This window comes from Sinocyclocheilus grahami, unplaced genomic scaffold (genome assembly GCF_001515645.1).
Source record: "Sinocyclocheilus grahami isolate Dianchi unplaced genomic scaffold, SAMN03320097.WGS_v1.1 scaffold851.1, whole genome shotgun sequence".
NCBI lineage: Eukaryota > Metazoa > Chordata > Actinopteri > Cypriniformes > Cyprinidae > Sinocyclocheilus > Sinocyclocheilus grahami.
The window spans coordinates 83885-98247 of record NW_015506030.1 but is presented as its reverse complement, the minus strand read 5'-3'; the positions used below and the strand labels follow the sequence as shown (position 1 = coordinate 98247).

General features: G+C 38.0%; 1 protein-coding gene and 1 pseudogene across 1 annotated transcript; both read right to left on the bottom strand.

Annotated features, from left to right (window-relative positions):
* Window positions 1–623: 623 nt before the first annotated feature.
* On the bottom strand, window positions 624–4153 carry LOC107562948 (multidrug and toxin extrusion protein 1-like; annotated as a pseudogene).
* A 2208-nt stretch (window positions 4154–6361) lies between these two features.
* On the bottom strand, window positions 6362–14239 carry LOC107562952 (solute carrier family 13 member 5-like). Its single transcript, XM_016247712.1, has 12 exons — window positions 14138–14239; window positions 10895–11023; window positions 10650–10786; window positions 10323–10534; window positions 9344–9515; window positions 9145–9267; window positions 8852–9064; window positions 8559–8665; window positions 8299–8420; window positions 7453–7614; window positions 6892–7029; window positions 6362–6565 (listed from the first exon to the last, which is right to left on the bottom strand). Exons 1-12 carry the CDS (start codon window positions 14237–14239, stop codon window positions 6440–6442), a joined length of 1743 nt encoding a protein of 580 aa, XP_016103198.1. The 3' UTR covers window positions 6362–6439.
* Between the last annotated feature and the right edge of the window lie 124 nt (window positions 14240–14363).

Below are 14363 nucleotides of genomic sequence, written 5' to 3'. Positions count from 1 at the left end.
ATACATGATATGGAGTTATGCATAGAAATGATTAGTTGCTCACAAGTCCTTTTAGTGTCATTTAGGTGCATGGAAAGGCAGTTTCTGTGCCATTCTGTGAATGTATGTGAACATGAAGACCAGAGGTTAAGAGGTCTGTAAGGAATCTCAGTCTGTTCTTTGTCTCCGAGGTGGGGGAAGTCAATCCAAAGAGCTCGTGATCACTATCACTGGTTTACATGATGGCCATGCTGTGCATTTCTTTGACCATTAATCTTGCTTACTTGCCCCAAAATTGACAATCTCCTTCCTGAGACGTTATGATCAGTGTGTTCTCTGTGTTAATTTTGAAAGCTGTTCTGTGAAAGTTGGTTGGTTAGGCTTGCTTCAGACTGGCTTGTGGTGCCAGGATCTGATTTACGAACATCCTGTGTCTTGGGCCTCTGTGGAATTCGGCTCCTCATGTTTCAACTGTTCTTTATCAAATCTTAAATTGTCTGATTCGGTCTGATACCCTACAGTACATATGGCAGAAATGTACAGAAAAATCTATTAATCAAACAGACAATGAACACTATTAACAGCAATTATTATATGATACAATCAAACTTATAGCAAAATGTGGTAGTTCTGTATGTTGATCTCTTAAGAAAGAATTTAACGATGAGTCCAGCAGCGAGGAGCGCTAGCATAGCTGCCAGAACCAGACCGCGGCGCAGCACTAACACACTCAGTGGCAGCTGCACCTTCACTGTAGCAACTAGTGCATCGGTCTGCTCATCCACTAGTCCACCCATATCGGTAGCATTATTTGCATCACAGCCCTCAATATATCCACCGTCCTCTTGTGCACCTGTCAAGAAAATTCCTTATTAGCATGCCTCATTAAATACAATCAGACATTTTGAGTTGTTAGTGTCACAACAAACATTTTACCATCATCCGTCCCTCTCGTCAGCACACCAGCCCTGATCTGTGCCTGGAAAGTGAAAAGTTTCACTTAAGTGCACTGGAAAAGGACTAAATCAACTTTTAATGAAAGGAAATCCTATATTCCTCACCTCTTCAGAGGCTTTCTTCCAGTTCAGTTTGAAAAGAAGGACAGAGAGGAACACTGACTGAAGGAAGACGGAAATTAACAGGCCAGTCCACAGACCTTGAGGAGACTAGAGTAATGGTTTACATAAAATGCAAGACAGAGTGAAACAGAAAAAACAAACAAACAGAATTACATATTAATATTAAATAGCATTATAAAAATGTTTCAAATGCTAATTTTGATGTATATTTCTATTTTAATATAATAAATATTATTAGAAATATAATTTACTATTATTAGTTAAGTTTTTCTGTTACATGTCATATACATTTTTATATTCATTTTAATTTTAAATGATATTTTAATGTATACTTATAATTATAAATATTAAATACAATTATTAGTATTATTATTATTATTATATACACACACAATTTATTAATATTAAGATAAAAACAATTTGTGAATTAATTACATATAATATATAAACATAATAATACATTCTATTTAACACCAATAATAAAATTAATAATATATAAGATGTAACTGACAGAAAATATATATTTTTTATTTATTACATTACATATATGCCTCACCAAAAATTCCCCATTTCGCAGCAAACATCAGAAATATTCCAGTAGGAAACCCAACAGCATAATATCCCACAAGGTTGCAGATTGCCCCAATCTTCTGCTTGCCCAGTCCTTTCACTATACTGCCACCTGCTGCCTGATTGGATTGAAGGAAGAAATAATAATTAACATTTTCTCCCCAGATGACCCTTTGCAGTGTAGTTTCAGATGTGTCTGTATAAGGGATAACATCCAATATAATTAAGGTTTGAACTTCACTTTCCTGATCGATGTGTTGGTGTTGTCAGTTTTTTTATTAACACTAATGAGTGCTGCGAGTGCTCTAACACAACTCTGCTAATGACTTACCGCTGTGGCATCAAGAAGATGGAAAGGAGCGAATAAAACCATTACTGTGGCAACCCTCATTTGATGTCTCTTTGAGAGGAAGGAAAGAACACAATTGCCCCAATATTAGTCTTGTTTTTCTCAAAATGCTGTTTTCAAAATAACACTATTTTATGACTTTGAGGCTATGAATTGTATGAGTGTGGGGCTTTAAAATACTTATTTTTCAAAGCAGGTTAATATTATGTTAATTCTAGATGCAAAAGAATTAAAGTTAGAAAAGTTATAACTAAGTTATGTTTGTAAAAATGTTAATCTGAAACCTATTTTCTCAACAGAAAATGTAAAATGCCTTAAATACATAAAGTTCATATTACTACATGAACAAAGTTCATTCTGGAGTTACCACTTAAGCACTAGAGATATTAGGAGAAAGAGATAATTATGAAAAATAGTTAAGAAGCAAATGTTTTTAACTAAAGGAAGAACACTCACTTGTCATTTGTGAAGATATAAGCAATTACATTCTTTGAAGAACCAACGACAGTTACCAAAACCACGGCAACAGACACTGAAAATGAAATAAAATAAAATAATTTCCACATTTCCATAAGAATATTAGCGTGTTATGAAAATAATTTACAGTAGTTAGTTATGTATACATCACCACAAGTGATGTATAAGCAACCTATTAGCAAAGAACAAGCATAAAATGATGATTTTCTGTAAACAAAATCTAAAATCGTTGTTCTTTCTTAGTATTACCTGCACAAATCATAGAGAGTTTGGCAGAGAGCTTGGCTTGAGCAACATCTCCTGCTCCCATGGCATTTCCCACTCTCACATTGCCAGCTACACTGAACTCTACAGCGAACTGAACACACGCCACTGACTTTAAATGTTCATACAACCTTGAAATAAAACACTTTCACACTAATGAATATATACCATGTATGCAATATTTGCCAGTTCATACACAACTGACTGAGCGCCAAGCTCCACTTCACCTATCAGACTTGCCATAAAAAAAATAAAAAAATACAAAGGTTAGGAACAGGGTTCATTTCAAGTTAATTCTGAATTAAAATGCAGAATTGTAATTAAATTTTGAATTTAAGAAAGTAGAATTAAAATGAAATCAAATACAAAGACATTAATTTGTTTGCCGTAAGTTTTAAAAATACATTTTATGTTATATCAATTTCATGTTATCATACACATAAATAATCATATTATCAGAAACATTTTATAATACTAATAATCAAAGAACATTATTTTTCATACATTTACATATTTTAAAAATATTTTTTTTAGATTTAAAATGATATACTTTATATTTATATAAGAACACTTTCCAGAAATGTACCCCAAAGTCATAAACAAAATGCAATAAAAACATATTCAAGTCATAATTACTCAAAATTAGTGATGCATTTATGTTTTGCGAGCTAATTAAATAATGTAACTTCTTTCTGTTATTCCAATTCAACATCCTGTGAGTTGTGGTCTATTCAACTCCAATATCAGCTCTAATAATACTAAAGAAATGATTAGACATCTTCTAGACCTGCTCTAAATATGTTGCATAACAGTTTGACAAGTGTGCACTCTAACCTGACAGCAGTCCTCCAATCTCATGTCCACCACTGTGCACACATCATGAGCATACTTGGAAGGGCCAGATGGATGAATGAGTCCCACTCCTGCAAACAGTCCATCGACTAACCTATACAGAAATAAAGAAATGCTTTAATATATCAGCTTGCAGTGGCTGCTGCATACACACACATAAAGAGAGGTCATATAATAACAGATTTCTCACCAACTCACCAGGCCAAGTATCCTTATGAAGACCTGTCCATCGGACGTAGATAAACAATATGATCGTCAAACTGTACTGTGAGATTGTATTAGCAGCTGCTGATCCACTGCAGATAAAATACACATAGTCGTAAGTTCTCTTGTTACTTTCTGTCCTGTAGTTTAACAGCAAATATTATGGAAACTCACGTAACACCCATGTCCAGGACAAAGAGGAAGATATTGATTAAAGCAATTAGGGTATTTGCCACTACTCCGGTAATGACCAGGGGCCAAATTATTCCCTGAAATTAGAGATTTCATTAAGTTTCACATTCATGCTTTCTCAGAGCATTACATTTTAATGTCTTTCTCCTGCCTGATTCTGTAGATAGTTCGCTTCGATAATGTACATAAAAGCAGCCTGTGAGACTAAAATAAAAGTATTATTTTTCTACACTGAGAGCCCTAAATACTTTAAATGATATACCTGGTCATGGAAAAATCATATTGTAGTCACCAGGTCTATGAAATGACAACCATTAGACCAAAACAGGAAGCCTTTTTTAAGCATTTAGTACATTTGAGATGTAACAAAATAAGAGTGTGTCACACCCAACCGCTTTTTAGCTTACTTGTAAGCCCTATAACAATTTCATTTCTTAAATAGAAAACAGGCATGTTGTGGTGAACGGCAGACCTTTTTGAGGACCTTTTTCTGTAATTCAATTTTATCGCTGGGGGGGCAAAAAGAAAAAAAAAACATGTTTAAAATTGCACTTATTCAATGATTTAACAAGTTTTGGTAAATTCCTAGAATGTTATTATTTAGTTTCTAATATGTTAGCAATGTTCTGTGTTTTCTGGAAGGAAACTTTGCACTTTTGTGAAAATCTGTTTGCTTTGTTTCTAGACTGGCATTTTATTTTTAAGTGACAAAGAGCATTTCTGGTTCTGCTCGCATGAGAGAGAGAGTTAGCTGAGCTATATTATAGGACTCAGTGTTTATAGAACACTGCCATTGCTGTTATTACTTCTGTGCCATGTTGTTTCCTCAAATAGTTTTTGCTTCACATTTAATTTGTACTGGCGGAATCACTTTGAACTTAATGAAACTTCTTGAACTTAATGAAAGTTGTAGTTTTAGTGTACTTGGTGTACAAAGTTCAAGTTGCATATCTAATTTATTTATTCTCATAATTTCTCCAAAATTCCAAAAGAACGTTTTAGTAAGCCTTGCAGTATGGCAAAATCAAACATAATGAGATACAGTGTATCAATGAACTCACACATCACACTGGAAATGTGTGAATTAAACTCCGAAAGACCATTCTTGCATGTGCGTTAAGGTCATACACTTTCCACTTGTGCAGTATTTTCATTTTACAAATATTCAAGTCATTTTGATGCTATAGGTGCAGTTGGTGTTTTCAGTTGAATTATAAAAACTTGTTGATGTATATACAGTACTGAACTTGCATATTTACCTAAATGTGATGATCATATACAATACTGTTCAAAAGTTTGGGGTAAGTAAGATTTTTTACATTTTTAAATTTTTTTTAAGTAATCAGTGCTTTCATTCAACAAGGACACATTAAATTAATCAAAAGTGACATTTTACATTGTTACAAAAGATTAATATTTTAAATAAATGCTGTTCTTTTTAACTTTATATTCATCAAAGAATCCTAACAAAGAATGCATCATGGTTTCCACAAACATATAAGCAGCACAACTATTTTCCACATTGATAATGATAATAAATGTTTCTTGAGCGCCAATCAAGCAGCATCTTAGAATGATTTCTCAAGGATCATGTGATACTGAAGACTGGAGTAATGGCTGCTAAAAAAATCAGCTTTGCCATCACAGGAGTAAATTACACATTAAAATAGAAACTCTCTCTGAGAGTTTAACATGGTATTATACATGGCAATGTTAATGTGTTTGGTCTTGGCGGAATAGATCTGCTACGCTGCTGGGGCAGAGCGAGTACCAAAACTTGCTACTGCCAATACATCCACAGACATGCTGCTTTGAGTATGTAAGAAATACTGCTGCTGCAAATAACATATATGAAATAACCCCCATGTATAACATACATGAAATTTCCCCATAGCAGATCTATACAGGTGCAGCTAGGGAAAGTGGAGGGTTTCTGAAGCGTGCTGGAACTGCTACAGCATGCACTAGCCGAGCATTTGAATGTTGAGCAGAAAGCTCATTGGCTGCTGATGCAAAAAGAAACCAATCAGCTGCGACATGTAAATGATGATGTCATTGTATCAGTTTGAGACCTATCAGCCTGCGCCATCTAGTTTCATGACAGAACTTTGTATTTATTTTAAATAAATAAAAATATTTCACAATACCATTGTTTTTATTGTATTTTTTCAAAATGATTGTGCTTATTGTATTTATTCAGATAAATGCAGTCTTGGTGACGATAAGAGACTTATTTCAAAAACATAAAAAAATCATACTGACCCCAAACACTCAAACATACTGTAATAAATGTGGCTGCTTAGTTAGTCAGGCCCTTAAGTGAAAGAGGTTATGAGTGTGCAAAATAGTCCTGCAAGACATGGCAGATTTCATTTTCTTTGTTTTGTGTTGCAGCTTTGATCCATGACATTTATGAGAGTGAAGCAAAGAAAATAAGCAGCTTGCTGGTTTTCATTTGGCCTTGTACTGTCCATCATATTACTGTTTGGTTGGCCCATGCAGGGAAAGAGTTTAGGTTGAACAAGACCTTGCCCCAGGTGTTGATGGATAAGGTGATGCAGAAAATCCCTATGACATTCATCATCATGCCAGTTCTTGCCTGAGAAAAATCAAAATGTTAAATATCACTGAGTGAGATTATTGGTCACTGGAGCAGCTGGGAAGGAAAATCTGTTAGAAGTGGTAAAATGACTTGTGGTTTGTCTATATATAGGGCCACATTTGTTTTAAAAATGCTACGTCACTGACATAACTACATATAAAGGATTGATGTCTTGCAGCTGATATTATAAACTGGTTCCTCTGTAATGCGATGAGCTTTTAAACACACTTTGAATCAAATTGCTACTTGGGTTGAGAAAACCAGGGAAGACAGTTAGGTTTTCTTGTCTAAAATAAAGCTGGTTGCTAGATTTTGTAACTCACCATGTCTGAAACTTTGAGGTATCCGTAGGAAAAGACTATAGCGTTTGGCGGAGTTGCTACAGGTAACATGAACGCAAAGGACGCACTGAGTGTGCATGGCACCATGATGTACAGAGGGTTGATTCCAACCGATTGAGACTGCGAAACAGAAACACAAATGTCTGACACACATTTATAAAAATCAATATTTGAACAATATTTTATTGTGGACAGTACTGACTCATGCTGTCTCTGATCTAAGTGAGTGTTTCCAAAGCTTGTCACAAAGTGTCTGTAAATGGGCTGTAATTCTTAAAGATTATAACAAACTACAAGTCATGTCTGCATGGAGGCCACCATTTCATTGAAGCATTGCACAGCTGGTGAGCAATACAACTTCACGGCTGATGTTATTTCACGAATTTAAGCTCCTGCCCCCTTTGAGGTTAAAAAAATGAGAGTACAGATATGATTGTCTTATTTCATTAAATTGTTTTCCCATCTTTTGACCACCTAATACTTGATTAGTATCAGAATATGTTACTAAAGTTTTTTACAGCTGGTTTTATATTCAAGTCTTACCATAGAAGCAAGAACAGGAAGAAATAGGGTTGCTGTGGCCACATTGCTGGTACACTCAGTGAAAATGGCAATCAAGAGGCACAGGATGATAACAATGGCCCAGGGAGGGATACTATGTAGGGGAGTCAACTGGTTTCCCATCCATCTGGATAGACCTGACTCCTAAGATACAAAAGAAATATATGAAGTCAGATGCAGGTCTCAAACGAAGTAAATAAAGAAAATAATGGAAGGTGTTCACCATTTTCATCATAAAGATGATTACAGTCAACACATCATTATGTTTAAGCTATTTAGTAATGTTTTATTATTAGAGTAAATTATGAGAAGTTTTGGACATGTGATGCACACTATCAGTTTGAGACCTGAATATCCAATCACTGTTGCTTGCTGAAATTATGCATTCGAAATCATTTCAATAGAAATCCATGAGATTGAGAGTTTCGCATGAGGGTAAAACATCTCCGGACATAGATTTCACATTGGGTTTAAGTTGGTCTCGCAAATTAGCTTTATTGACAAACAGAAATCTTTCTGTGCATTCCTGCACTATTTACAATGGACAATAGACCCTTTTTGCCTGTGAAATTTCACTAATGTGACTGTACCTTTATAGAGCGTCTTTTCACTATCGTAAATGTATTGTTAAATATACTGTATGAGCTACATTATAAACACATTATATTTTAATTTTTTTTATGTCATTAAACTATATTTGAATAAATCTCTAATTAAAAATCTCAGGTTTTTATTTAAAATTAAATAATTATCTTCGTAGCGGTTTGGAGAAAATTATCATTTTAAAGCAGAATCTTTCCTTTTTCATTGAGTGCATAAAACTCTCACCTCACTACCTTTGGCCAGGGCAAATCCTCCACCTAGGAGCAAAACTATGTTCCAGGGTAACTTTTTTTGAGCTACTTTCCAGGAGAGCAAAGCCGGACTGGGCACAGAATAGAGTTGAGGCTCTGTAAATTAATATGTACAGTACAGTGAGTCATAGCAAACAATAACAGTACATCCAAACACTCAGCTGTCCAACATATTGCACTGATTGGCTCAAGAGATTTCTGTGTAGACTTTTTCATTGCGTAAATTCCTCTTACCTGTTTCAGAGCCAGTTGATGACCCGAAGCAAAGCCGAGGTTTTCTTGATGGCAGAATGAAGAGCAGTATGGCAATGAAGATTGCAACTGTAGCATCTGTCACATATCTATATGTACGCAAGATTAAACCCCAAAAAGTCATATTATTATTTCAATAATTTGGGAATATCTGAATATTTTATACATATTTTTTATTTTATTTTTAATTTTTTAATTATTTGAGTTTAGTCTATGATAAGTGTCTTTGAAAAAGTTTTGCAATAAATGATCTAAGCTTATAGTGTAAACCATACTCTGCTTCAGTGTTAAAGGTGTGTGTTGCCCAGCCTTCCACAAATCCAGGATCTCGAGTAAACCACAATGCTACAAGCAAACTGAAGAGAGCTAGAACACTGAGTTCGCCAAAACACATTGGTCCCAGCTGAAGATGCTGCTCCCGGATCACATTATAGGCGGATATTTCCTTCTCAGACTTTACTGCCCCACACCCCCATGTCTTCCTAATGCTTGAGACATGAATAATGTGCTTCTTTAAAGGAGTGGAAAAGGAAAATGTGAAATGTAACAAATTAATTATCTATCATACTTGAATCCCATGAAAACGAACTGAAGGTAGAGCCAAGCGATCGTCAGCATGATGATCATGTTGGGGAAGGCAAACCCAAACCATGAGGCAAAGTTGATGATATCACCATTCTCAGGAAATAATCTGGGGGAAAATAAAGCAAAGGGTTCAGTTACTTGAAACAAAAATGGTAGAAGTAAAGTGTTTATTCAGTACTCACTGGTTCATCTGACCCTTCAGTACTAGGTTAGGACCAGTGCCTGTGAGTGTGGCTGTTCCCCCAATGCTGGCCGCATAGCACACACACAGAGTCATGCCTTTAGCCATGAGGCGCTTCTCTGCTGACTCATTTTGCTTGGCCTCTGGTGAACCATCCAGCATGTGCAGCACCACTAAGAAATAGGGAATGTACTTAAAAGTGATAGTTCATCCAATAATGAAAATTGTGTCTTGAAATGAAAACTACGATACTGTTCAAAAATGGGGGGTTGGTGAGATGATGAGGGGGGAAAAAAGCCCCTGGGGGATAAAAGTTTAAGAAACATGATACATTACTCTCATAACCTACAGTTCAAAGGTTTGTGGTCGGTAAGTTAAACACACACACACACACACACAACATAAAAACATTTATGCTGTGAAATATTATTGCAATGAAAATGTCAGTTATACCTGTGATTTTTATTTATTTTTTCTTGTAATTCAGAAGCTTTTTCTTAGAATTGCAAGAAATAAACTCAGTATTGTGAGATGTAATTTCACAATTCTTAAAAGAATTGTGAGAATTGTGAATTCTCAATTGTGAGAAAAAAATCTGAATTATGAGATTAAAAAGTATTTTCTTTTACCTTTCATAATTGTGAGAATTCAGAGAAACTCAGAATTCAGAGAATAAGTCAGAATGACGAGATATAAACTCATAAATTGTGAAATATGAACTCGGAATAGCAAGGAAAAAAGTAAATAATCTGTGTTTGTATCTCACAATTCTGACAAAATTGCATGAAACAAAATGTTCATTCATTCATTCATTCATTCATTCATTTATTTATTCTGTGGTGAAAACTGGCTTCCATAATTTAATGCTTCCTTGCTGAATAAAAGTACTAATTTCTTTCAAAAAATGTTTTGAACAGTAGTCTATGTACTGCTAAAATTAATCTTATTGCCTGGACCTCACAATCAATTCTTCGCCTGACCTTCTCTGTCTCTGTCTTTTGCTGTCTGTTTGTACTCCGCCTCAGGGGCCTGGGGCCGCCCCTCACCGCAGGTCATCCGTGACGACTCTGTCTCCTGTTTGTTCAGCTGTTCCAGCACAGCCTGCACTATGGGGACCATCATGGCCGTAGTAGCCGTGTTACTGATCCACATGGAGAGGAAAGCTGTCACCCCCATGAAGCCCAGCATCAGGCTGTATTAATACAGAGGAAGCAATCAGAATGTGAATACAAACGTGAAATCTATATGAGTAATGATTGGATTTAACAATCTATAAGTGATTGTGCTCAATACAGGGTTTAACTTACAACGCTGGGCGCACCCCAACAATGAGAAGCACTCTCAGGGCGATGCGTTTGTGCAGGTTCCAGTGTTCAACTGCCACAGCAACCATCAGTCCACCCACAAACAGCATGTTAGTGTCCTTCAGGTATTGCATACACACCTAGAGAACAACATCAGAGTCGTAGCTTTTTGATGTGTGCTTTATTTTTGTTCGTCTCTTCATTAATTTTATACCTTTTTTTAACCGGAAACACTAAAACCAACTTACCATTTTGGATTGCATGATGCCAAGCATGGGGAAGAGGACAACAGGTAGCAGTGAAGTGACAGCTAAAGGAAGAGCCTCAGTACACCAGTAAACTGCCATCAGTATGATCACGTAGGCACAGCTGGCCTCCTGGACGATGGAAACATGTGCTCTTTAAAAACAACATGCTAGTATGATTCTAGACACATTTTAGATATTGTTACGGGTAATCTGTGTTTTGTGTTTGCTTTTGGACTTTGAGTTTTCACTGTTTCTAGATCAGTTTCCTTAGTCTGTGTTCATTAATTTCTATAGTTACTGGTTCATGAGTGTTTGCACCTGCTATTCATTTAGTTGATTGGTTTGTTTCAGTGTATTTAAGCCCTGTGTTTTCTTTTGATCTTGGTTAGTTCTCGTTGCGTTTAGCCTGGTTGTTCTGTTCAGTTCTTGTTTTGAGTTTGTGTAAATAAATCTAAATTGCTGCATTCACCTCATCCTTATTTGTAATAATTTTGTGACAGAAGAACTGATCCCAAAGAATGGATCTAGCAACAAAAACAATTCTTATCCTCACGCAGGGGAACCAGTTCCTTGAGATGCACACACAGGAGTTTCAGGACCTTTAACACCTCGTTCCTTATGATGACAACTGCGCTTGCCTAGAAATGAGCCTCTAGGGATTTTCATGAAGTATGTGTAGTGGGTACTCCTCCATAATGGTTCCCCCTTTACCATCCGTAACAGTGAAGAGATCAGCATACCAGCCCAGCTGCACCGACGCTTTAGCCCACCACCTGAGTCTGACATTATACGAGAGCCAGAGCCACAGATAATCCTGGAGCCCAAACCAACCACGTCTGAACAGATGTGTGAGCCAGCAACATTGTTTGTGCCGGTTGGATTACTGGTGGAGTATGAGGGGATGTCGTGGAGCCCTACCCCCTCAACAATGGCTGATGATGAAGTGCTTATTGAGTGAGTGTTTTCTGCCTGTTTCATTTTCCTGCACCAAGTCTGCTTCACCCAGCACCACACTTTTAACGTCTGTTTCCACCCTGCCCTGAATCTCCTGAGCTTTTGCTGGTTCCGTCCAGTCCTGAATCTCCTGTGTCTCCGCTGGTTCCGCCCTGCCCTGAATCTACCGTGTCTCCGCTGGTTCTGGCCAGCCCTGAATCTCCTGTGTCTCAGTGGTTCCGCCCTGCCCTACATCTCATGTGTCTCGCTGGTTCCGGCCAGCCCTGAATCTCCTGTGTCTCACTGATTCCACCTTGCCCTGAATCTCCTGTGTCTCACTGATTCCACCCTGCCCTGAATCTCCTGTGTCTCCACTGGTTTCGCCCTGCTCTGAATCTCCTGTGTCTCTGCTGGTTCCGGCCAGTCCTGAATCTCCTGTGTCTCAGCTGGTCCCGGCCAGCCCTGCAACTCATGTGTCTCGCTGATTCCGGCCAGCCCTGAATCTCCTGTGTCTCGGTGGTTCCGCCCTGCCCTGCATCTCATGTGTCTCGCTGGTTCCGGCCAGCCCTGAATCTCCTGTGTCTCACTGATTCCACCCTGCCCTGAATCTCCTGTGTCTCCACTGGTTTCGCCCTGCTCTGAATCTCCTGTGTCTCTGCTGGTTCCGGCCAGTCCTGAATCTCCTGTGTCTCAGCTGGTCCCGGCCAGCCCTGCAACTCATGTGTCTCGCTGATTCCGGCCAGCCCTGAATCTCCTGTGTCTCACTGATTCCGGCCAGCCCTGAATCTCCTGTGTCTCCGCTGGTTCCACCCTGCCCTGAATCTCATGTGTCTCCGCTGGTTCCGGCCAGCCCTGAATCTCCTGTGTCTCTGCTGGTTCTGCCAAGTACCAAGTCTGTGTCGTCATTGATGCTCCTGCCCAGCCTCCCTCTCCCGCTTCTTCCAAAACCACACAGTCTTTTGATTGTGCCTCCAATGGTTCCCTCCAGCTCCTCGACTCTTGTTTTCCACTTTGCAATGTGGATGAGCCTCAGATCTTCCAGTCTTCATCTCTGTCCTGGGACATCGGTCCCATGGCTCCACCTCATTCCTCCGAGCCCTGGACTCCCTGGACTCCACCTCGGCCTTTCTGACCCTTCAGCACCTACTTGATTCCAAGTTCCCTCTCCTCCACCATGTTCTGTCAGTCCTCGGACTCCACCAGGCTTCCTTGTCCCTCTGGCTCTGCCTTGGTCAGTCGTCGACCTGCCTCCACCATGGTCTTCCACTCCTCTAGGTGCGTCTCATCCCTCCATCCCTTTGGCTCCATCGGGGTCTTCCTTCCCTCCGGTTCCACCTTGGTCCTCACTCCTTCTGGCTCCACCCCAGCCTGCCAAGGCCCCGTCTCCACCTCTGTCCCATGAGCCTGTGGCTCCACCTCGGCCCTCCAGGCCTCCAGTTTTGAGTTTGTGTAAATATTAATTTCTGCATTTAGATCTGTACCTCATCCTTATTTGTAACCATTTTGTGACTAATTTTTTTAAGTTTATTAAGTTTAGTGTTTGATATCACCTTTTGCTTGGAAAATGAAAAAAGTAAAATGTACCAAATTAATTGTCTATCAAACTCATAATTTAGAGCCAAGCTATCATCAGCATGATCATGTTGGGGAATGCAAACACTAACCATGAGGCAAAGTTGATTTTTTAAATATATTTTTTATTTCAGAGTGTCTTGGTATTTTAACATTTAATGACAGCGGCACTCATTATCCAGCATTATTTTGTATTTATCTAAAGTGTATCCTGTGATTTCAGTGAAAGCAAGAACATCTGTTTTGACCATTTGTACAAAGAAGCTCTCATATCAGTATCACAAATGTATTTACTTTGTATGAGCGACCTTAAAATGGCGACATGTTCTTTGTTTTATTATTTTATGTATTTTGGACCCCCATTGTAGTTTTAGATCCAGTTATTATGAGTGTTGACTCAAATATGCACATGAGAGTTATGATCACAACACATTGACTCTGAGTAAGGAATTTAGACTTATGTGCTTGAACATACACAATGACAAAGGGTTAAAAAAACAATTTTGAAGCACAATGAATTATTGTACATGGAGGCCTTGGGGTATGAATGTAGTCAGTGTGTATTAAACACAGAATACATTTTCATTTAAGTTAATGCAGCATTTGACAGGTGCATAAAAAACTAACAATTATAACCTCAGACAAAAGCATGCAAAATCTACATAATATAAATAATTAGACAAGTGTAAGAACTCAGCGTTGAATTAAAAGGTTGTGGAAATTTCGTGTGATACATACCCTTGTGTTGATGACCACTGGTAGTGGAAGAAAAATCAAAGGAGTGAAGAAAAGAACCATCCCATTCTTCAAGTTCCATATGGATTTTAGTGTTGGGATCATCTCAAACTAAAGAGAGAGTGTGTGCATATAAAGTAAGTTTAACAGTGTTGGACGTGTCCTTTTAACCTGCTCTCTGGGGTGGAGTGAGTGAGAGAGAGAGAGAGAGAGAGAGAGAGAGAGAGAG

Excerpts from the sequence above, each read along its gene's own strand:
- LOC107562952 (XM_016247712.1), bottom strand. The coding sequence starts at position 14,239 with ATGATCCCAACACTAAAATCCATATGGAACTTGAAGAATGGGATGGTT. Across the intron at positions 9,516-10,322 it reads AAAAGACAGAGACAGAGAAG|TGGTGCTGCACATGCTGGAT; the intron begins GTCAGGCGAAGA and ends CCTATTTCTTAG. Across the intron at positions 9,268-9,343 it reads CTGAAGGGTCAGATGAACCA|ATTATTTCCTGAGAATGGTG; the intron begins GTGAGTACTGAA and ends ATTTTCCCCCAG.